Source organism: Dipteris shenzhenensis, chromosome 14, assembly GCF_047967505.1.
Source record: "Dipteris shenzhenensis isolate YYH24624 ecotype China chromosome 14, Dip_SZ_1.0, whole genome shotgun sequence".
In the NCBI taxonomy this organism is placed as follows: domain Eukaryota; kingdom Viridiplantae; phylum Streptophyta; class Polypodiopsida; order Gleicheniales; family Dipteridaceae; genus Dipteris; species Dipteris shenzhenensis.
This window is the reverse complement of record NC_141609.1, coordinates 32376530-32401128: the sequence shown is the minus strand read 5'-3', so window position 1 is coordinate 32401128 and position 24599 is coordinate 32376530. Positions and strand designations below refer to the sequence as shown.

The 24599-nt window shown below is 41.2% G+C and overlaps 1 protein-coding gene across 2 annotated transcripts; it reads right to left on the bottom strand.

The window, feature by feature from the left end:
* Positions 1-13342: 13342 nt before the first annotated feature.
* Positions 13343-23765, bottom strand: LOC147894493 (uncharacterized). Of its 2 annotated transcripts, none has more exons than XM_087385251.1 (5): positions 23383-23765; positions 23130-23257; positions 22867-23048; positions 22504-22770; positions 13343-13708 (listed from the first exon to the last, which is right to left on the bottom strand). In XM_087385251.1, exons 1-4 carry the CDS (start codon positions 23629-23631, stop codon positions 22649-22651), a joined length of 681 nt encoding a protein of 226 aa, XP_087241377.1. In that variant the 5' UTR covers positions 23632-23765; the 3' UTR covers positions 13343-13708; positions 22504-22648. The 2 variants fall into 2 exon arrangements, with proteins under 2 accessions (XP_087241377.1, XP_087241378.1); XM_087385252.1 differs by having other exon boundaries at positions 23478-23761.
* Between the last annotated feature and the right edge of the window lie 834 nt (positions 23766-24599).

The following is a 24599-nucleotide window of genomic DNA, read 5'->3' as shown; positions in this document are numbered from 1 at the left end:
AAGCTTTTTGACAAGCTTTAAAATGGGAGTGCTCGAATTACTCCTAGTTCTAACACCTTCATGGCAACCATGAATGTGTTAAAACTGGGAGTAATTCGAGCAACGAATTACTCCCAGTTCAAGCCATGCAACTAATTGTATACAAGCCCTCCTAGTCACTAGTTCAAGCCATGCAACTGATTGTATACAAGCCCTCCTAGTCACTGTATCTCCTACGTACGTGTGTGGTGCTCAGTCCAGCATATAATTAGATGGGCAACCATAAAAAGTTACGTCCATACATTAGTAAGATAAATCTAAGAGAGAGAGAGAGAGAGAGAGAGAGACTTCCCACCTGTGTGTCTGTGTGTGTGTGTGTGTGTGTGTTTATGTGTGTGCACGTGCACGAGAGAGAGAGAGAGAGAGAGAGAGAGAGAGAGAGAGAGAGATTATAAACAATTATAGAGACCACAAATATCTAGCGCAATGGAGATTGAATGAACATGAGAGAGAGATGTCAAATATCTACGCAGTGGAGATTGAATTAACATGATATATATTTATATTTATATTTATATATATATATAGAGAGAGAGAGGCATTATAACATCTACAAAGACCTCAGGGGAGATTAAGCTAACATATGTGTGTGTGTGTGTTGTGAATTTCCATTGCATATATATTTAAGGTCTTTGTGTGTGTGTGTGTGTGTGTGTGTGAGAAAGAGAGAGTGTGTGTGTTAGAGAGAGAGAGAAGCCCTTCTAAACATCTACAAAAACCTTAAATATATATGCAATGGAGATTCACAACACACACACGCATGCATGTGCACGTGTGAGAATCTCCATTGCATATATATTTAAGGTCTTTGTAGATGTTTAGAAGTGCTTCTCTCTCTCTCTCTCTCTCTCTCACACACACACACATGCACGTGTGTGTGTGTGTGTGTGTGTGTGTGTGTGTGTGTGTGTGTGTGTGTGTGTGTGTGTGTGTGTGTGTGTGTGTGTGTGTGTGTGTGTGTGAGAGAGAGAGAGAGAGAGAGAGTTATAAATGTGAGTAGAGGCCTCATGCATATATATATGCAAAACACACACACACACACTATCTCTCATATGCACACACATATCCCCAATCCTAATAATGTATAATCACAATTTTACCCAAGCACTTAGTTTTAAATCCAATCTATTTATATACTATATTTAAATTTAATGTTATATTTTTGGGGTCCACATGACTATTCTTTCCTTCTTTAATATGTGTTAATACAATATTATAATAATTACGTTTCCACACTTATTAGGGCCTTATCAGTTTTTGTCCCTTCAGTATTTTCTCTCTTTTTTTCCAAGAAATAACTTCTATTAACTATGAAAAATACCCAAGAGCAAAGCTCATGGTAGAAATACATCAATAACGCATGAGAAATAAAACACCGTAAGTGGGTAAAAAAGTGCTTTGCACAGAGAGCAACAAAAGCACCAAGGTATCCTTACCCTACATGCTCATTATATTTATGTACTGAAACATTTGCATAGTCCATGATGAATTTTTCATTATCCATTTATCTATGACTAAATGAAAATTTGCTTATATATTTAAATTGCTAAAGGTAATGCTTGGTTATTATTTATTATGAAAATATTTTTGATATTCAATTATAAACCTGACCCCACAAATGAACCTTTAATTAACCTACTAACTTATGGTGTTATGGACTACTTATTAGTTGGCAAAGCATTTGTTTGTAGTTGCTAGTTAAAAGTCCACTTTAAATACTATTAGAAATTTTGCTAGGTGGAACTATGTGACCTGTATGCGTCACAAGTTTTATAATAGTACAAGGAGGGCATTGGATAGATAGCCACTTTTAGCTACTCAAATCACATAAAATATGCACCAACTCTAGCTATTGAATTGGCTCCAAACACATACTAGATGGGGATTGCTTAAACACCCTGGAAATATTCCAGTAGTCCTATTGCATTATTTTTGCCTCATCAATTTGAATGGCTAGACTCGTAGAGGTATGGATTCATTATGATAAAATGACCTACTCTGCTTTGCATACTTTGTTTCTTCTACCTCGAGCACTACCTTAACTAATATACATTACAATTAGGCTTCTTCTCTTCTCCCCAAGTATCTTTCCCAATACTATGTGACTTTTCTTATAGCTAGTGGCCCTTTGTATTTTTCAATAGCTTTGAAATTTGAATTTGTCTAGCAATTCGTTCTAATGAATTGAAAATGGCAACCTTGAGTTCTTATGTTGAGCCAACATTTGACCACTACAAGGGTTTTGCAAGCCTTTAACACCTTCTTATTTTATGAACCCCTTCATAGAATCTTGGTTACTTAATGCACAATCTCTCAAGATGAATTAAGTAATAATTATGCTCTTGGCTTGTTTCTCTATAATTTTTACTTGCATTCTCTTTTAAAAATTTGTTTTGTATTTTAAAACTCCATTGTCTCTCTCTTATACAATCAGGACTTAGACGTAGATGGATTGAGTTATCTAGCTGTTTTAGGTTTATAATTCTAAAACTCAGTGCCATTTTATGTTTACGAGCTCCTCTATAGAGGTAGTCTACATACGCTTCATAATAACATGGCAATTGTCAATGATCTTGTAACTAATTTTTTTATTTCATGACATTTCCTTAGAATTCAATTGTGATTTTTCACTAATCAATTTTATTTAGTCATTTATGAATGTCACTTGGCCCTTTTGAGGGCCTATTTAGTGACATCCTAGAGCATGCCCCTATACATATATAACCATAGGATGTGGGTTTTCTACTCTAGTACACAAACATACATTTTAATTGACCATATTAAAAAAAAAAAAATTTCATAGGGAAAGGATTGTAGGATACATATGTGAGTAGAGGTTTAAAATGACACCTTGAACGCATGTTGTATGTAGGATTTCCTAGTCATGGAAGCCCTGGGAGCAACCCACGCTCAACGTTAGAAAGATTTTTAAACCACTATTTGAATGCTAAAACAAAAGCCCAACATGTTAGGAACTCTTTGTCTATTCGTGTTATCTTTTTTACTTTGATTGTAGTTTTAGGAAAAATTATACTCCTTATATTCTTCTATAGGACTTTTTCTTTTTTCTATGTGTAGAGCTTGGCTATTTTCAAATTTTGTATGTTCCACCCTAGTTTCGTTTTGTCATTTTTTCTCTTATATACTTTTATTGAATTTCACCTTCGTATGGTACATGGGAATCATGGATGAGACCATATTTTGCATTATAGATCTCAAGTACAAATAACAAAGCATAAGTTACAAAACTATTATTCTACCTTAGTTTCATTATGGGATAATATTGCTATACATTTTGTTGAAAATGTCAAGTAGTGTGGGCCATTTATCTTCTAGGAGAATTTCATGTAGCACAATCCTTCTAAAATGACTTTTTGGAATGCAATATGTTCTTCTTTATCTCATCTATTGTTTCATAATCATACCTTTATTCCCCAATAAGGGTTAAAATTATTCTTACTCATGGAACTCATGCAAATCTTAGCATGTCTAGTGTCCAAGTGGGCCATCCTCTCTACAGAGTATGGCTGCAAGGATCGTAGTTCAATCTCTGCTTCCTCCTTCTCTACTCTAAGTTGCTTCACATCTGCACTTACACTTTCCCAACTCCTCTTCCTAACCATTGCATCTGTTAATGAAGTGTTTGCCCTCTCCAATTCTTGTGCAACAGTTTTAAGTTCAGCATCCAAATGATCAATTAGAGAAATAATTTTTTCCTTTGCATGCGGGTGGCGAACAAGCATATGACCCCTCTTTTCTTGCCATGCCCTGTAAACTGTCTCCTTGATATGGGGGTTTCTTCAGGACGCCCCTTCTCATATGTTCGTGGAATGTCATCTTGAAAGTAATATTCCTCATCATCATGGATTGCAAAACTTCCTTCATTATTTCTCTTCCACTTAATGGTGTGGCTCTCAAAATAGCTTCTTTTCTTTAATTCCTCGACACGCTGCTCTACAAAAACTGCCCATGCAAAATCAATTGAACTACCCTGCTCGTTCGCAACCAGGCTAAACTATTTTGCGTACACCCTCGCAAAGGCCACTATGACCTTCATATTAGTAGGGCATTGTTTTTGGTACACCTTATTGTGGAAAAGAAGAAAATCCCTATATGCTTTAGGACGAACACTGCTGCACTTAATTCTATATACGAACGAATATCTAGGAGTTTAAAACACGACCAACCACTCCCTCTTAGATAGATCAGCCTCCTTTAAGGTTTTTGGATCCATTCCCATCAAACTAAGTCTATATTGATTGTGAAAGACTCCTTCATAAGGCACAACCTCCTTTTTTTTTGATACTCTAGTTTGGGAGCTTTCCATCACCTTGAACACATAATAAGCGATGTGGAGACAAGACATAGAGAAAAAACAAACCTATAGGTATAGAAAAAGGATGAACCACCAGTAGAAGAGGCTTCCATGTCGACTCTCCTCCACACTAGAGGGGTTTTTCCTTCTGCTTCTTGTTCTCTCTTGTACCTCCTTCCTCTTTTTGTTTAGTAGTCTTCTTTGGAGCTGGAGCTAGAGGTGGCTCTGGCTTCTCTTGCAAAAGCAGCTTTCTCTTTTCTGTTTTGGCAGTCTTCTTCAGAGCTAGAGGTGGAGGCGGCTCTAGCTTCTCTCAAACATGTTCTCTCTTGTGCTTCCTTTTCTCCCTGAAGTTGTGGAGCCCATGCTCGCCACTCCTTCCCTTCCTAGCCATGATGATCAGGCTGTGCAAGCACGTCACCCATTACAGAATTTGCACTTTTTGAGCTACTCATCACTAAGGCTCCCAATTGTCATTCAACTTCACTTGGATTCAGTTGAGAGCAAGTCCATGCAAGGCCATGCCTTGTTATGATTATTCATGTAGTGTTAAACATTATTTTATAAAATAAAAATATCAAATGAATATGATTCATTCTAAAATATGCGTGCTTTCAACTCATGCTATCTTGTCAATGCTAAAAAGCACAAAAAGCGTAGTAGATTAACGTGCTTCCACCGTTTTGCAAACTAAGTATACTTTTGAACTTTTTCTTAAAATGTACATATTGCTAGTTTAAAGGTGGGATTTTTTTTGCTTTTCATGTCAAATTAAAAAAATAAAAAAACCAGGTCAATGACAAGATCCAATGTTTTAAGAGCTACTAGTAATTCATGCATGACTATGAAATGCATAAGACATCCTTTACTTAGAATTACAAAAATATGCTTTATTTTCTACAATAAATTAAGAAATTTCATCTCAATCATTCTAGTTCATTCCAATATTTGAATTAGAGCATATTTTTTATGTTAAGATAAATAAGTATATGGAGTCCATACTCATAGAAGAGGTTTATTGAAACTAAAAATATCTCTAGAATTGGATAGTAACTAAACTATCTAAGTGGTCAAAGTTTAGAGAAGAAAGTAATACATTCATTTGGACCAAATGGTTTACTTTTGACGTAATGGTCAATATTTAGATGGTAGTAAGTGTTGTGTTTACGTTATTTGATCTAAGCCATTTTCTTACAAAAAATAAATTCTAAGTCATGAAAACAATGACAATTGTTATTCAAAAAATACTGATGTGAACTTGGATTCTAGAATCTGAAATTTCTTTACGGATTGATATTTTTGTCAATGGAGTGTAATTTCCATCCAAAAAAGGGGGAAAAGAAGTGGTCCAAAATTTGTGAAATCTCACTTTCATCCAATGAAACTTTCAATGCCAAAATTTCCAGCCGAATGGAAAAGAATTTCATCAAAAAAGTCCACCGATGGGAAAATTTACATCCCTCAGAAAATTTTCGTTGACAAAAATTATTCCCGTCATTGAAATCGGGATCCCTGAACTTTGATTTTGAATCCAAAATTCCATCGACCGAGGAAAAGTTCCCACTGAATGGACTAAGATTTTCATCGATGGATTGAAATTTCCATTGAACGGATTGAGAAATCCGTCAATGGATTCAAATTTTCATCAACGAAAAGCTTATTCCTTCAGCGGAAACTTTTCTTCCATCAATGGAATTTGAGATTCCAGTATCCACTTGGATTTTGGAATCGCAATTTTGATGATGGGGAAAATTTCTGTCGACGGAAAGTTTCCAATCAGCAAAATTTTTGACAAATTTTTTTTAGATTGGCGAGAAATTTTGGCACTGAAAGTTTCATTAGATGAAAGTGAGATTTTACACATTTTGGACCTCTTCTTTTCCCTCTTTTTTTGGATGAAAATTACACTCCATCGACAGAAATATCAATCTGTCACGAAATTTGTATTCCATAATCCAAATTCACGTCACAACGGCTTGATTGAAATAAAGTAAATTGACAAACTGAAAATCCTTACTATTTAGATTGAAATCAAACTATTTGATCCAAATAATATAAGATGATAAATATCTTTAGTTAATATTTAAATCTAAAAACACCTTTACATTCAACAAACCTCTTCTATGGCCATGAACTCCATATAGTTAACTACCTATGTTCATATTGAAATATTATTAAATTCAAGCATTGGATTAACACGATACAAAAAGAATGATTTTTTTAAAGACAATGCATTCCTATAGGTTTATGGATAGCACATTACATACAACATGGAGTTTGGAAACATATATTGGTACAAAACTTATACTTGAGGGCAATGTTATTACTTCTGTGGAAGTAATTGATATAAAACTCTTTCAACAAAAGTGCTAAAGAGAAAGCTGATTCGAAGATGCGTAAAAAGGAAAAAAATAAAAGAAAAGGTGGATTCATCAATGTGTAGAAATGTTTAAATTGCAAGCTATAGAAATTATTGTGTATGGATTTGAGTTAAAAAATTTTGGACAACTAAGCATCGAAAAACAATTGATATTTTAAAACAAAAGTCGAAGGACTTTCCCAGTTGAATAGAATAGTTTCTTCTCCTTCGTAATTTGTCATATTTTGTAACTTATAGGTTAGAACACTTTCTCTAATTCATAATATTGGATGTTTTTAGGCTTTAGAGTAAGATATAAGTAATGTTTTTTCCATAAAAGTAGCTATTTTAAAAAGATGCTTTTGACATAAAATTGTGCATTTTGTGTCCATGGTTTCAAAAAAAAGTACTGTTTTTCCTTTTTTTGAGTAAAGGAGTTGTGTTGTCGTTTGCATGATTTTGTTGTCATTTTTCCCTATTATTTGACTTGGAACTTAAGGAGTAGAGCTTCATTTCCCTTTGCTAGTTGGCATTAAGTACTTAACTTGCTTCAATAAAATGGTAGAATTGGTAGTTATACATGTTATTACTTGATTCATCCACAATCACATCTTTACCAATTGTAAGCTCTCTTGATAGGGTCCCAAAGATGATATGCTTTCCTTTCATCAATGTAATCAAGTAGAAGACAATTCTAATATTTGGCATTAAGTGTTCTTCTTAATGCATTCAAAACATGTACATATAGAGTTGAACCAAATATCTTGAGGTGACTACTCTAGTGCTTTCTTTAATCAAATCCTCTTTCAAAGTCATACTGTACAAAATAATAATAGGACTTCTATTCAAGAGATGTATCGTTGTATTATAATATTGTATCACATGCTTATAATCGACATGATTCAACCATGCATATGGAGCTGAACCAAATTTCCTAAGGTAAATTCTAGGGTTCTTCTAATAAAAAGCCTCTTTTGGAGTCATGTTATGCACACAAAAAGCACGACTTTGGGATATTTTTATAGAATATTTTTTGTAGCATCTTTTGCCTTTTTTCATCTTTGAATGCAAGAGTAGTTGGTGGATCCATTCCCATATCCATGAGGACATAAAATTGCAAGTTACCTTTAGGGCTTATAAGTCATTCTTGTTCTAAGGCACACACAACACTTCTAGGCTATGGGAATGAAGCCTGAGGAGGTCAAGAAACTCCACCAATATAAGGGCTTTATAGGGAGGTGACATATCAAGATCAAATCTTGAATCCCACACTTAAAATGACATTGGTTGATACTAATATTCTGAGTGCCATTTTTAACTACATCTTAGCCATTTCCAATTCTTGGAAGAGAAAGACCATCAATCCATCCTCATGAAGTGGATGTTTACTACATCAAGCCCTTTCTTTATCCCAATTGTTCTAACTTTCCCTTTGAGAAAGGAATCTAGGGGGCAAGTTTTGTGTATGTACCCTACCACCGCACCCCCACTGCATGCATGCACAGCCACTTCAGCATTTCATTGAGAAGAACTATATGAACTTTTTGTGGTTGATATGGCATGGGTCTAACTTGATTAGCTTCTTGAATAAATTGATTCGGTTGCAATGGTGGAGCTGGTAGAGCTAGCTGTTGCGGCCTTGGTTGATAGGTCTGAGTTTGTGCTGGCGGCAACATCCTTGGGTATCTGCACTGGGTTGTCTCGTGGTTTCCCCACCTATTGCAGTGTCCACATCACAAGGCTGGTGGTCTTGCTCTCAACCTTGGGCACTCGTTCGAGGGATGATTTCCCAAGCATACACTGCACCATACCATGTCTCTTCTAGGGTACAAGTGTGCATTCCCTTGGGTATCTCGATGAGCTACACTTTTCGATTGAGGGTTCAGTCTTGTGACTATTAAGTCTGCAAGCTCATCTATATTCAAATCCTTGGCTTCCTTGGATGAATCCTTACAAACCCTAGATGAACTCGCGTCAGAATCCTTGGATCCCACGATTGAGGGTACCGATGTATTAACAGTTTCGTCGCCCTCTCTCATGTTATCCCCCAACCTGATCGCTTCTTTACTGCATGTCTCAAAAGATGTTATATTCAAGACTGTGAGTTGATCATGCAGTTTAGAACTTCTCAACCCCAATAAAAATCGAGGCAAGAGCTGTTCATCGTTGAGCCTTTCATGAGGCTCACACCTTGCGTTCAAATGTTTGATTCTAGCAATGTAATCTCGCAAGGAGTCTTTACCTGTTTGACTTGGTTTAACTGATTTATAGGGCTCCACTTCGGACCTTTTGGAGAGTACTCCAAAATGAACGACCCTCTTAATGTTTCCCACGTATCCTTCTCCTCGTTTTTAAGCGCTCTATACCAAGCGCCTGCCTTGCCATCCAACTGAATTCCAAAGGCTCCAATCTTATCGCCATCGAAGACATCTCCGAACGCGACACATACTTGTTCGAATCGTTCCACATACGTGATTGGATCACCTTCTCCATGAAATTTTGTGATTAGCTTGGCAATGGTAATGGATCTATTCCTAGACCCATGATTTTCTCTAGCTGCAAGAAATGCAGCTGGCGCTGGCGCCCCCTTCCTATTGCTTGTACTAACGTTCTAAGCGCATCATCCGACAAAACCGTCTGATGAATAGGAGATGGCTGTTGATATGGCATTTGTGGTGGATTTGGATATGGATGTGTTGGTTGTGGGGGATTGTAGGCTTGTTGGGTTTGGACCGGTCTTGGATACTGTCTCATGTGAGGATCCACAAAATAAGATGTACTTGGTGTTTCATGCGGTGGATTCACCGTTGGATGAGTTTGCGTGAATGTTGATCCTATTGACACCGGGTTAAACCTAGGTGTCGGCCCTTGATAAGCCATGGTTGTGATTGGTGGTCGTGCTATTGGAGGTCCATCTTGAAAGTATGGCACAAGTCTCGGTGGTTGAGGCATTCTCTCGACATTTGCCTTCATCTGTTGTGTGTTCATGTATGATCTGTAACTCCCTTGAGGGTCGGATGGTCCTGCTTCCGAATCAAACCGAAAGACCGGTCCACCTTCAGCATGTAAGTTCTGAGAATGTAGATCATTTGCGAGGGGTGGTGTCATCACCCTTGCCGTGTGTTCCGTAACGACAGGAAGTCCTGAAGTCACTGTGTTTGTGCGAGCCAACAAATTAATGTCATCTGTGTTCTCAAAAGGTTGAGCTCGTGGGTTAAACCTTCCAAGGAAATTGGTGATTCCTTCATAGATCCTATTGGAGGTTGACTATGTTGGGGACTGAGTCCTTGTGTTTCGAGCAATGGATACTTGTATCTCATTCTGATTGGACATGTTGTCCTCCATGCTCATAGTCTCGTCTGTGCTTGATTTGTATTCAAACAATGGTCCTAGCACAGATGATGTGTTGTTCAATGAAGATCTTTCCCTAGCGGTTACACTTGAGCCCAAAATGGCCTCTAAGTCAACGTTCGAAACACTATCTTCTTGAACAACTTCAGGTCCTAAGGTACGTCCGGACCTAAGGTGCATGTATGTAACTGAGGTTCAGGTTAGATTTGAGTTTTGCTGTCAATGTGTTCAGGCTGTCACAGTCAAACTATGCAGTTCTGGTGAAGGAAATTAATGCAGCGCGCTGCAATAATTATTGCAGCACCCTGACTTTTCTGAGCCCTTCACTCTCCCTGACTGGTCAATGCACTTTTGCTCTGGAAATGTTCACTGGTGATGGTCTGTTGGATGCTGACTGATGCACTAAATTAATGCAACGCGCTGCAAAAAATTAATGCAGCGCCCTGTTCAGTTTGACTCCTGGCACTGTACTGAGTGATCAATTCACTTCTGGTTGGCAATGTTGGATATGATGCACTTTTTTCAGACAACTGATGAAGCAAATTAATGCAACGTGCTGCATTAATTATTGCAGCGCCTTGGATTTTTTCACTCTGTTGACTTTCTGGGTTGGCTTTGACCTTGAACACTTAATGAAAACACTTACAGACTCTAAGGATTGGTCAGTTCACTTAGTCACGTTGCAATAATTATTGCAACGCCGGTGCAATAACAGACTGACTGACAGGTTGGTGGTTAATTAAGTGTTTAAAGATTCATGTTCAGTGAATCAAGGCTAATTTTGAAAAAAGTTGACTATAATTAATGCAGCGCCGATGTCTCCTTCCTGCCACTACTGATGGAGTAGATCCCCAACTCTACTACCAATCCATCCTTGTACCCGCTCCTGTGTCTGTGAATGGATGTTCTCCCAAACGTTGTCGTTTGGCCACTATTCTGTCCCATCACTGAGAACCGTGAAGGAGTAGCTCGGACGATCTTGTGGAGAGAGGGCTGAAATCTTTCCCTCCCCCCCCTTACAAAGGAAGAAGATACTAATGTCCAAACAAGCTAGAAATGAGCCAATGCCTGCTGCATCCAAATAATCCAAAGGTCCTACACGGTAGAAATCCATAGGGCAGCGCTCTTGGGGCCATTTGTGGAAGTGGAGTCACCGATAAGGAAGAACTAGAGCTACTTGGCTGAGGGATGCTAACAACCTGCAGAGCAAGTAGTGGGCTGGTCACCTAAGGTATATCCTAGTGTCCCTCCTTCCCTGCCTGGGTGCTAGCTGTTGATGTCCCAAGTGACATGCTCTAAGCTACCATAGTCCCTGAAATAGCAACCGGGGGGGGAGGAGGGAGAATCTCTTGCTGAGAAGCTTGTAGGTCTTGCTCCTTCTGCATCTGCTGCTCCCTACCGTCAACCTCTACCATCCCTGTGCTCTTGGGTGGTGCATCCTCCTTGAGGCTCTTGCTCTATTTTATTTTTCTTTCTTTTCTTTTTATCTTCCACTTTCCTCCAACCTTCTGCCCCTGGTGGGGCTGTCGCCTAACAGGCTGCTCCCTGTGCTAGCAGCCTGGGCTATCTAGGGGTAGGGGGAGGCTCTGGCTTGGTGAAGTGGGGGCACATTCATGCCTAATGGCCAAATCCATGGCATCTCAAGCACTGATCTGGGAGACCTATGACTAATAGACTCTACATGATTATCCTGGCATCTATCATGATCTCCAACTCTAAGGGCAGACTAGAAGGATCTAAAACTGCCACTCTGACTTGGGAAACACCCAAAGCAACCACTGCATCTACGAATGACCCATCAAAGCATGCCCCAAGATCTCGGACAATGGGTCGAAGCTCCACTGCTAGGCTTGGGAACTAAAGAGTAACAAGGTGGTGAGGTATATGGAATCAGGTGTCCAAGTGTGAGGCACTGAAGCCCCTATACCATGGGATGAGGGTGATGATCCTACCGTCCATTGCAATCGGTGAACTGACTATCAGGGTGCTCATGGATCTTGGATTAGAGAGAGCCTAAGCCAAAAGATACCTCTACCCATGAGGCCGACATCTTCTATGTGACTATCCTCTAGAATCAGGGTGGGCTAGAGCCAGTCGCAAATACCTACTCGTGAGGAGGTATACCCTATGACATGCCCCATACATCGAGGTATTGGCGAAGTTTGTAGTGGCCCTCCACACCACGGTGGTCTACTGCTCTGTCAAAATAACTCAATAGGATTTGGATGAAGGGGGGTCCTATCGAGCCACCACTTCGAGGCTAGAAGCCATCATATCGAAGGGGACTAACTGAAAGCTCACGCACGAAGGTGAAAGGGTTGAAATCGCGAAGAGAAAGGATGAGATGAAGATGGCTCAACTAGGGGTGTGGAGGAAAGAGGAGCCCACAGACCCCTGCTTGCCTACTCTTGCAAGACCAGCACATGAACCCTCTTGCGAGGCCAGCACACGAGGTTCCTAGAGGTCCAATGCGACGTGGAGGAGAGGTTCTAGATTGCAGGCAGAAGCTAAGCAGGCCGACAATCTGTTCTGCTGTGTCGCGGGCAGAGTGAATAGGGTGTGGTGGCTAACAGGCAGGGGCAGGCAGATGTAGGTAATGGGAGGGGTTAGGAGTGGAGCCGTGGGAGCAGATTAGCCACAAAGAGAACCAGCCCACAAATGCTGCTCGAAGCAGCACACAGAAAACCCAAGGGGTCAACGAACTGCAGGGACAGCAAAGGAGCTCGCAGCAGGCACTCATGTATGGGGCCTTCCAGCCAGGTCACGTGGCGAGAAGGACGGGCGAAAGGAGGGGGGGTGAGCAGCATACGAAGAGGTGGGTGTATGGAGCTCGCGAGGGGGGGCAGCCCGAGGGGAAGGAGGGAGGTAGTGTGAAGGAGATGGGGAGCCGGAGCTCCCAGCAGTGCAGCGTAATCCGTGTTGCATCAAATGTTCCTCTGATTACTTTCAAGTTGCAAAACTATGAAGCTCTTTATTTTATAGAGACTGGGAAAAAAACTTTAAGCCAACCAACTTCATGGTCTGCTCACTAATAACATTGATGGCCGTACCACAATCAACATACATATTTCTGATCGGTATGCCATTTATGGAAGCTATCACTAATGGAGCTTGATCATTCACATCGATGCTAACATGCTTGGCATCAGTTGCTCCCTTCTTTTTACCCAACATATGTGAGCTGGCAAACTACAATTGACACAGGGATTTTGAATTCAAATTCCTATAAAGAACACACAAAGAAAGCTAATTACAGGCCCTGGGGCAAAGAAAACCTTGTACGCCACTCGGATTGTACCCTTCAACACTCGAAGCAGTAGTATAACATTTTTTCATAGCCTTATGAACTCCTTTGCATGAAATGGATTTTCCAAGCTGCTCTAAGTTGCTCAGCAACATCCAAACCAGTAGACTACTTGTAATGACCCGAAGGTCAACCCTCCCATTACCTTCAACACTTGACAGGGTCAGTCAACAGTCCTCCCAATAGAACATAAGATTGAGGCTTCAGTATGCACAAGGTTGTTGGTCAACTCCCTTGAACCAACTCCCTGAAAAATTAAGCATCTTGCCATTTTGCCACTTAATTCCCACCAAATACCAATACTTCCATCCTTCTTTGCTTTTCCCCCAAGTATTTCCTGCATCTGCAGCAGACAAATGTATAAGCAGAAGTTCACAATATCAAACTCTCCCAACGTAACAACATGGTCATCATGTTTCTCTCCGTCAACACGCGGGTGTTTCCAACAACACTTCTCCAGCATGCATATTAATCTGTGTATCTGCCTTGCTTCCTAAAAATGACGGTTTCTTTTTTCCGCCAGTCTATCAAACTAGACCACATAAGTCAACTTCGACGGATGACTGATCGTCTTGAACAATCAACAAGCACAAGGAACAGACTATGCCAGATGCTAATATCCACTCTATTCCATCTGCCTGCCACATGTAAGAGTGCCGGATATTGTTGTTGCAATACAAACAACAGAAAAGGAGAGTGCAGGGAGTAATATATTGTTTGTATATTGGTTAGTACCAAAGAATGCAATTCTGACATGATTACTGATGATACACCATCCGTTTAGTTCCTCAAACCCATCCAATTCATCACAAACAAATCAAGCTCCCTAGCAACCACACTGCCTCCCAAAAGAGCGGCTGCGACCTGTATGTCACACCTGGATAGAGATCTTGAACGCATGACGATACCCCTCAGAAACACCAGTTACCAATAACGGATATTTACGTGCAGAGACCCCACACGAACATCATGCATATCTTCATCCCCAATTGCCATCCTTCCTTGCAGCCACAGAAAGCACCGGTGTCACTAGTCTTGATCATCTCTTCCTTATACATAGAACCTTTGTTTGACTCCCATTAGCAATGAGCTTCGTCAAACTGTGATCACATAATCCCACGCTCTTCTCCCCGGGATCAATACCCGACGTCTCCACCAAATGAAATGATCATATATTAATTATGTGTTTATGCTTGTTGATCAATGGAACTCACAAAAGGGTGAAGGAGGAGAAGCGCACATGTATGCACATGAAAGCCATTTCAGCCTGCTTATTACTTTCCTACTCACCAAACTGTACAACCAGCTCCCCTCTCAATCCTTCTCCCTTTTGTACGTGATCTCTAAAGCCATTCTAGAGATTCACATGGTCAAAGGTCCACCTCACACCCGTTTTATACATATCTATCCCTCTTATCACCTACATGAAATCATGGACTAACACGTAAAAAGTAAGTTCACGCAACTTCCTCCTTATAGCCTAAATTCCCGCAAAATCGGGACCATCCCGAAGCCCAGGCAAGGTGGGGTTGACAAAGCACATTCTTTGTTGCAAAATTGGAAATTTTATCTATCAATGGTTGGTCCCCACTTTACGCAACTTCCTCCTTATAGCCTAAATTCCCGCAAAATCGGGACCATCCCGACTTTGGAAAACCTTTCTCTAAAAGGTGTTCATTAGCTCATTAAGAAATCACTAATGTGTAACAAGAAAACCCCTCTAGGACTGCCAAATCTCTATGTCTCAATTGGTGCTTGCATAGGCCCACTTGAGTTAGTGAAGCTACTCTATCCTCCATATGGGTCTGCCATAGGTACAATAGTATACTTACTAACATCAATGGGCAAGCTATCCACCATTTGGTATTGAACATATATTTGGAGTATCATTGTTCTTTGTTTCCATGGTGTTCAAAAAAAAATCTAGTTAAGGTGTTTTAATCTTGGCTAAATTGTCTTAAAGTTTTGTGAGAGAGGGCGAATCATTTGATTGAGTGTAGAATTTGTATTCATTAGGTCATCTTAGTTTGCTTTAAAGCAGTCCAAAGTTTCCCTCTTTTCTCTTATCAACAAAACCTCGAACTTCGAACTCCATAATTACAATTTCCATAGTCTCTACACATCCAAGCAATGAACTTGAGCACAACCGATCCATAGCTCCAAAACTGCCATTGCTGCCTCCTAGACTGTCAACTGATAAGGGTCAAAGGCAACCTATCACCCATCCTCCCACATGCCCTCTCTGGATATGAGCTCATGGGAGGGTGAACTTGCCCTCAAAGGGATAGCAGCTTCTATGGTAACACATGCGCAACAGCTCGACTTACAATCAGTTGACGAGTCATCATCCTTCTTGGACTTGCAATCACTTGCCAAGTGACCTTGTTTCTTGCACTTGTAACACCTGCTTCTGCTCTTCTTTGGTTTCTCCATGCTAGTATACATCTTATCACTACAAGGTGGACTGCTTCTTTTAGTAACTGACAACTTGCCTTGGGACAAGGGAAGGGACTCCTTGAGCAACATGGAGCTTAGGTCATCAAAATTCAACCGCTTACTTGTGACCTAACACCTCAATGCTCAGGAGACCATACCATAATCAAGGTGGGAGCTTCATGATAATCAATGCCAGCTTGAAAGAAGTCAAAGCCGTTCCCGTCGACAATAGCTAGCCATGAAATAACCATAAAAAAGGGTTGCATTGTACTTCCACTTGGAAACTCAAGATTGAACAGTTGCCCAATGAGTGTAACTTCCCTCATCACAGAGTGCCATGCATAAAGGTCCTCTGCTGCACATTGGTTAAAGTCTGCACAGTCCAAGAGAGCTGATGGTGTGGACCAAGACTGAGTGGGCCTTCGAGTCTCGTTCCTCCCATTCTTGGACCTCCTCTTAATCTGTAGTCCATCTCTTCGGGTTTTCAAGATACTTCAGTTTCTTTTCAAAGCTTTGAACAAGTTCCCAAAGGACTTTGTTAATGAACCAAATGTAAATTGCACATTCCAATGAGCATTATTAGCCATGTTTAGTTTGTGCTCTCTGTTGGTGCATAAAGGATCTATCGAAAAACAACCTTGCGAAAATGTGGATCTATAAAACACTGAACCAACAAACCTCTGCCTAGAAAAGCTTGGATAAATAGCATGGGTGAAGATGGAGCCAACCACATGTGATGAAGGAAAGGGGGGAGTGGCTTTTGATGAAGCTATACACTATCAATACTCCAAGCGACTTAGGACAAATTATAAAATAGAAAAATACCCAAATTTTGCAGCAAGAATACTTTGACCAACCAGAGATCAAATGCCAACTGAACCAGCCAACAAATCGCAGCAGAAAAACAACTAAAATTTACCTACAAACCTTCCAAAAGTATGCAAAAAGGCCCCCCGGCGCGTTTTGGGGGGGATATTGATACCAAATGGTCTGCCAAGTGATTCTTTCAGAGAACCAAGACAAACTTTTCCTCAATGTTGAGCGACTTGAAGTGCAACTTATGCACGCCTTGCCAACATAAAAACAATGTGAATACACCACAAACTATTGCTTGACACCTCCATAAAACCTACCGACAAAATTTTTTCCACTAGATCCGGGTGCCAACAATGGATCTACCCAAAAACCTTCACAAAAGCATCTTGCAAGAATGTAAAAGGGGAGAAAGAGGTATGTGACCTAGTGGGCAAGAGAAAATCACAAATCTTTCTTCATAAAATAGACTTCTATTAAGTAAGAAAGACCAAAGTAGAAGAAGGGTGAACCTAGGAACCATCCAAAGCCTCAATGCATCTTGCTTTCCAAATGTGCCAAGTTGTGAGGCTAGCTATAATCTCCCAGGAGGTGTCCACTGAATCCCTTGCCCTCCTAAAGGGTGCAGTGGGACAACATTTAAAGGGCAAACCTATACAACCTGCCATGTACAGAAAGAGCCCAAGAGAGGTCATGCCTCTCATAAAATAATTGAGGTCTTGAGAGAGAAAGCCAGGCAATAGAACCCCATGTCATAAAGCAAGGGCACCATTTGAAAGAGCAAAATAACATGGCCAACCTTTTTCAAATAATCCTAGCATGCCTGCACTCCGATAAACAATGCTGAATAGTTTCCACTGCAGTCAAACATAAAGGGCATGTAGCATCTACACCTGATCTAGACCTCCAAAGGTTTGCTGCAATTCCACCATTGATTGAAAGCCAAAAAAACATACCGACTTTCCTATTCCTTAGAGACTTCCAAAGCCTCCTCCAAAAATATTTCCGAAGGTCCTCAAAAATCTGAAAATTCTCCCAATGAGGAGTTCTAGAAGGTCCCCAATCCAACTTGGAGAGCTGAAATCTTTTGGCATTGGCCATGGTGTACCTGAAGCACATCATAGACTTTTCATTGTTATCTACATCAATCCATCTCCATCCCCTGGATCCCATTGTAAAAATCTTATGGGGGTACCCCCATAAAGCCAAAGCCTCCATGAACCTAGGGCAATAAGAAGGGGGTCAGGGTCTATGTACCACTTTGACTCAAGACCATGCTCAACAAGGCCTATAATCCTGACCAGCTAAAAAGGAAAATCCAAAAGTGCATCTTGTGAAGATTTGAGTAGCCTGCCACTAGTCTGCACACCAAACACCAAGCTATTCCCTTGTGAACAAAGAGCAATAACCTACAAGGGAACACTCGTGCCTGAGAAGGAACCCATCCAGGGATGAGAAGAGGGAGGAAGGACAATCCTCAGGGATAGCCCTCTCTATCTGCTGAATTCTCCTAGCACTCCCTTTGAGATGATTGACAACTTGAGATTTACACTCTTCAGAAAGTTCCATAAAGGACATCCAAGACCCCATTGTGAAGGCAAGTCCTCTTTCCTAGTCAGAAAGTAGATTGAGTTAGCCTGCCACTAGTCTGCACACCAAACACCAAGCTATTCCCTTGTGAACAAAGAGCAATAACCTACAAGGGAACACTCGTGCCTGAGAAGGAACCCATCCAGGGATGAGAAGAGGGAGGAAGGACAATCCTCAGGGATAGCCCTCTCTATCTGCTGAATTCTCCTAGCACTCCCTTTGAGATGATTGACAACTTGAGATTTACACTCTTCAGAAAGTTCCATAAAGGACATCCAAGACCCCATTGTGAAGGCAAGTCCTCTTTCCTAGTCAGAAAGTAGATTGAGTTTGCTACAGAGGACACTATCATCAAAAGTATCCTAACTTGCCACAATGATTGCAATTCTTATCGAACTTCCCAAATGAAGAGCCCCCTCTATCAAGAGACTTGGGACGTGAAGAACTAGGACTTTTGCCTTTAGATTGTGGATGATTGGTTGGTTTCTTGCCGGGTAAGGCTTTGGATCTTGGGTTGGAATTTTGAAGGAACAACTCTTCTTGGTTCAACACCATTGGGACAAGCTTCTCCCATGTAATAGCATTCATCCTTTCAATGATCAACAAAGAGGAATAAAAAGTGAACTACTTATCTGAGAGGTGAGATAGAAGCATAATTGCCATGTCCTTAGAAGAGATAGCTTTGCCAGCTTGGAGGATTTCTTATTGAAGAGCTTGCATCTTGGGCCTGCATGTCTTAAGATGAAGTTGATGCAAGTAAAGCTCCAAGGCAAGCCTTTTCATGGGCATAACATGATCATAGAGGAAGGAAAGATGTTACCATATACCATCGCGTGGAAGAAAGCTCATCATCAGGATCAAGATGAGGAACCTTCTAAGAGCTCTCCTCGTCAAGGTCATAAGACTCTAGGACTGACTGCATCATCACCTTCTAGATTCCATAGTTGATACCATCCAGCTTGCAATCCTAAGGGAAGGTAGGAAGGGTGAGAATACTCGTGAGCTTGTCCTCAGAGAGAAACTCGAGAAAGAAGTTGAAAGCACTAGACTAATCATCAAAAAAGAAATCGAAAGCATCACACTTGGAGGTTTCACCTTCTTTCGCCATGAAGAGAATAGAAGAGAAAGAGAGAGTGGGAAAAGAAGAAGAGGCTACCGATAAAAGAAACCTAGGAGTGCCTGAACAAGATCTGTTGTAAATCGGCTCGATAGGGAGTGGACGGAGGGGGCATTGCAATGTCTTCGTATCGCAATAGCAACAAGAGCTGGAGCCAAGGAGCCAACAGAAAACTATCAAGTAAATCTTGGATAAAGGCACATGGGTGAAGATAGTAGGAGCCAACCCGATACATGATGAAGGAAGGGGAGGAGTGGCTCTTGATGAAGCAATAGGTTGTCCATAGCCCGAGTGACTTGGTCACAAAAAAAACCTATAAATTTCTTGCCAACTAAGAGACGCAAAGAGATGGCCTGCTGAGCAAGAGAACCGAGAGCTAGATCTGAGCAGATGGAAGAGAGATCAAGGCTGCCAACAAAGAGAAAGCAACGACGCTGAATGTACTAGTAACCATAGAGTTAAAAGAGGAAATCTCACACATATTCCTGTGTCAGGGAGCAATGTGGCACATTTACTGAATAATAGTTCACACTAGTAAATTTTTGAGAACCTAGGATTGGTCCTTGTTTTCGCATTTCACTACCCATGGGATGATGTGGCATTTTAGTCCACAACCATGGTTCTTTGTTCATATTGATGAGCTTTGGGAAAGAGTACTTACTATCCCACCAGTTGTATGCTTAGTTATGAATTGAATATATTATCATTTTTAAAACAAAAAACCCAGGATAATGTTAGACAAAGGAACATCAGAAAAGCATTACATGGCAAGGCATAAAAAAAGGGCACAAAGGGGGCAGCAAATATTCCCATACAAAAAACCAAAGGCCACTACCAAACTTGGCCAATCAGCCAGCCTGTGGATATATGTAGTCGTCTCCAGTTTGTCTCATCTACATAGAGGCACAGAAGTGGCCCCCACAAAAGTATGCATACATTTGTACGTATACAAAAGTAAGCATACAATTGTGTGAAAAAAAGCCTGCCAAGCTGGCTAGCCCAACATGTCATGAACAGCTGATCCTGGGTTCAAATCACATAAATTTGTTTTAGACATATGTATGTGTACTTATGTACACACATACTTTTGTCATGTAGTGACTTTGTGACCCGCCAGCTAGAATAGGACAAAGCTGAGACAACTAGATTTATCCTCAGCCAATCAGCTGTCTAAATTGACTGATTGTAGTGACTTTGTGGCCCTCCAGCTAGAATAGGACAAAGCTGAGACAACTAGATTTATCCTCAGCCAATCAGCTGTCTAAAGTGACTGACTGACCATACAAAAAAATAAAGGTTACTACCAAATTTGGCCAATCAACCGTCTAAGGTCGCCAACCTAAAAAAGTTGACTTGGGCCAGCCTAAGTAGTTCTATAGCATATATCAATCAGGAAAGTTTGGGGCTGATCTGGCCAACCCTCTACCAGCCCTGGTCAACCTATATAAACCATCTCTCCCTCCTCTTTTGGGCATTCAGCCATTTGCACCAAACACCTCCAATGCTGTGCCACCTCATCCACCGCTTCTGCAGATCTCCATCATTGCCTCCTCTCCCTCCTCTTTTGGGCATTCAGCCATTTGCACCTAACACCTCTAATGCTGTGCCACCTCATCCACCACTTCTGCAGATCTGCATCATAGCCTACATATACTGCAGCAAGCTTCTGTTCCCATTGACACCTAGTTGAAGCATTATCAGATCTCAGTTTTCATTGCCACATTTGGGCAAGATTCTTACACAGCAGCAGCACACATACCACAGGAACATTGAATTGGCATTCATTTGCAGCATTCTTTTGTTGTTATCTCACACATCATTAGCCCATGTACAGCAATAGCCTCAGTTGTTGTGCCCACAAAGTTCCATCTTTGTAGCTCTTGGATTCACATTGTGGTAAAGGTCAATGGCTGGAGTTCTTTACCCACTTTGGGCATGTATCTAACATAGATATACTATTCATTGGTATTTCATTTCACTTTTAGACTGTTCCACATTCTGTCCATTTCTCCAAAGGGAAGAGCAGATAGTTCTCCATCTTGAAGGAGGAGCCCTCAATGGGTATCCAGGACCCAATCTGGAGTTCATCTCACATCATCTATCCGCCTTTCTTACACTCTTTTCCTTTTCGTGGGATCCTCCATGGGTATCTAGGATGCAATCTGGTGTTTCTCACATTGTCTTTCTACCTTTCCTACACTTTTCGTGGATTGCATTGGATGGCCCAACACAATTGAGTGTGTTGCAGACAACGCAGAAGGCGAACTCAGTCACAGGAACAGAGAAGGAGATCACAGTTGAGTTTTTTGCAGAACATTTTTTGTTGGCAAATACAGGGGAGACTACTTGGGACAAAGCAACAGACGATGTTATGCAAGCAGAATTTGGGAGATCTGAAACAACAAAGGGATATTATGTTTTGAAGAATGCTGCTAAGGTTTAGAGAAGGTCTTGATCGTGTATCATACGATCTACCCATTGCTAAGTGTTTCCCACAACATCCCCACCGCTTGCTAAGCATTAATGAAACCAAATATGACAAACCCTCACGTTTCTCACCTAGACATCTCACCCACATTCAAACATCCCATCTTTCACTGTGGACTTGGTCTTGGTCTTCAGCTTCCCATCCTTCCACCTCACCCTAAAGGTCATCAAGTCTTACCTTCTCAAGTTTTGCCACATTACAGCACTCACCCTTGTCCTCCACAATTGCACTTTTCCTAGCTTTTACTCTTAACACCACACCCTTCACCTAGATGTAGACTTATAGACTTCTCATCCTCACCCTAGACCTGGGCTTCAACTTTAACTGTCTCAAGTTTTGTTTCTATGACCTTGGAGATCTACTCCAACTCTAACATCCTTGAAACATTCACCTCTAACCCTCTTAACAAAAACGGTACATTCTCACCTCGAAGTTGAGCTTATCATCCTTCCCCCTCACCTTGGAGGTCTACCCCAACTCTGACCTCCTTGAAACATTTGCAATTGTTAGTGTTCCTACATTCTACAACTTTGCATATATCTTTTGACTTGTTAAACGCGTGGACATCCAAGATAAATAAAATCCAAAGACTCTGCATCCACACCAAAATGTCTTATGAGACAGACGTTAGAATGTTCAGAAATCAGAAAACAAGTCAAACTACTCAAGCGATCACAGTAAAGGAAAAGACGACCTTGGCGACAGCTGAACATGCAAAAGTACTGAAATAGCTATTTTTTGTGTTTGAACAAGCCTTGGGTGATTGATATTGATGGAAGTGTAGCTGGTCGCAGCCTTGTTTTCTGAGAGTAACGTTCACGGCCCAAATCTAAGATAGCTTATCTGTCCCTAATGGCCAGCGTTCCGAACTTGTGCACCAGCATTGCAACTCTTCTAATCTTCTTGACACTCATCCCCCCGCAAACCTCCGATTCTAGATGTGCAATCAACGCGGAGAAGTCTGTCTCACCACACATCACCATAAAACGCCCATTAGTTATGCCTTTATTTTGAGGATTTTGAAAGAAACTAACGTCGGCTTGGGTATCACGCTCACCTCTGAACGTCTTCAGGCATTTGTGGCATCGGAATTCCGAGCTTTCGTGAACACTGGAGTTCAGATGCTGATTAAGGCTCTGCAAGAACTGAAAACACCTTGAACACAGGGGACATACATAGTCTTCACCATCGAAAGTTGCTTCCGTTGCAACGATATTTGTTCGCAACGGTACGTCTTCCCTGCAAGACAGCGACAGTCGCGAGCTTGAGGCTGACAGATTAGCTTAGGACCCAGCACAGTACACAGATTCAAGCACATACCTGCCACTATCACGCCAGCCTATGCGAGGAACTGTCAAGAGATTCCCCTTGCCAGAAATCTCCTCCCAACGTCGGACAGACTGCACTATTTGTTTATGGGTAACGTTAACGCATTTACCATTCTCTACCTGAACAAGCGGACAATCCTTAGCAAAACGATTCGTTACCAGAACAAGCCGACAATATTTAGCAAAACAATGAAGGCAAGCAATGCACGCAAACACAATGAACAAATGCAACAGCAACGACGAACATGTTTAGTGAGGGCGGAAGCGGATACGAAAGAGGAGGAGCAACGAGGGCAACGGATATCTTTGGGTTGGTGGATGCTAGAGGCGAGGTGGTTACGAAGAGCGTTAGCATCAATAAAATCACGGCGGCAATCGGAGCAGTAATTGTGTCTGGAAGAATTTTGGAGATGAGAGTGCAGGGCTTGGTAAGACGTGAAGCAGCGATCGCACGAGTCGCACTCGTAGTCATCAGACGTCGACGAGGAACACATCCAGACTACCACGCTGAATTGATAAAGCAGTCTTTTTTATAGGACCGCGGCAATGACACCTACTCCACTCGTAAACATCACGCCTCGCCTTTACTCTTCATTATTCCTGCCTGCATTCATCGTCATTTGTAGTTTTACTTAAGTACTCTTCATTCCCTGTGACTCTTCCATGTTCTCAAGACGTATCATATCATACTATATATCATATAGCATATAGCACTACTTGGTATGTATATTCATTGTTGGCATGCAAGTGGCTATTTCACGGCCACACATAGCAATAGGGGAGCCACCGAGGATGCCCCTCCTCTTGGGCACCTTCGGATGTACACATGCGACGCAACATGTCCATAGGACCGACGCAAGTGATCGGCAAGTGGGGGAAAGTGGCACATATGTGGCATACACATCGCGCCTTTCATCCTCTTCACTTAAAGGTGCCTTCAAGATTCCAAATGTGTAAATGTAACCACACTTAACCACTTGAAAAACAATGATATTATAAATAGTTGAAGCAATTGTATTGAATATTGCAACTGCCAAAAACAATTACAAAAGCCAAGTCACGATGCAGCGTCGACTTAGATTGAGCTCTCTATCACCCAGCCAAATCTCGAGAACCCAGTCTTCTGCTCATAAAGGCAGACTTGAGTATTCTTGGCCTCACACATGCAAGCTACTACTACCTCACACATTAACTTCCTAAAGCTACTACAATGCAATCACATAATGCACAATACAATTCTATCTCTTCTCTTCTATTCACTTTGCTTCCTAGTTAGTATGATTTGAGCGGTTGCAACCTTATTTGTACCACACTTCTACCTCTTGCCTACTTCCTGAGGTTGTCCATTGGGACATAGCCACTAAATCCTCTTGGTCTTGACTCTTAACTCATCGATCTTGCTTCATTGCTATCTCTTATTTGCTTGCTTAACTGACTTCTATCCTTTAGTTGTTCCATTGTC

What these genes read in the sequence shown, in the direction of transcription:
- LOC147894493 (XM_087385251.1), bottom strand. Translation starts at nt 23,631, where the DNA reads ATGTGTTCCTCGTCGACGTCTGATGACTACGAGTGCGACTCGTGCGAT. An exon ending in CTTCCGCCCTCACTAAACAT is followed by an intron (nt 23,258 to 23,382) that starts GTTCGTCGTTGC and finishes CCGCTTGTTCAG; the next exon opens with GTAGAGAATGGTAAATGCGT. An exon ending in GGCTGGCGTGATAGTGGCAG is followed by an intron (nt 23,049 to 23,129) that starts GTATGTGCTTGA and finishes GCTGTCTTGCAG; the next exon opens with GGAAGACGTACCGTTGCGAA.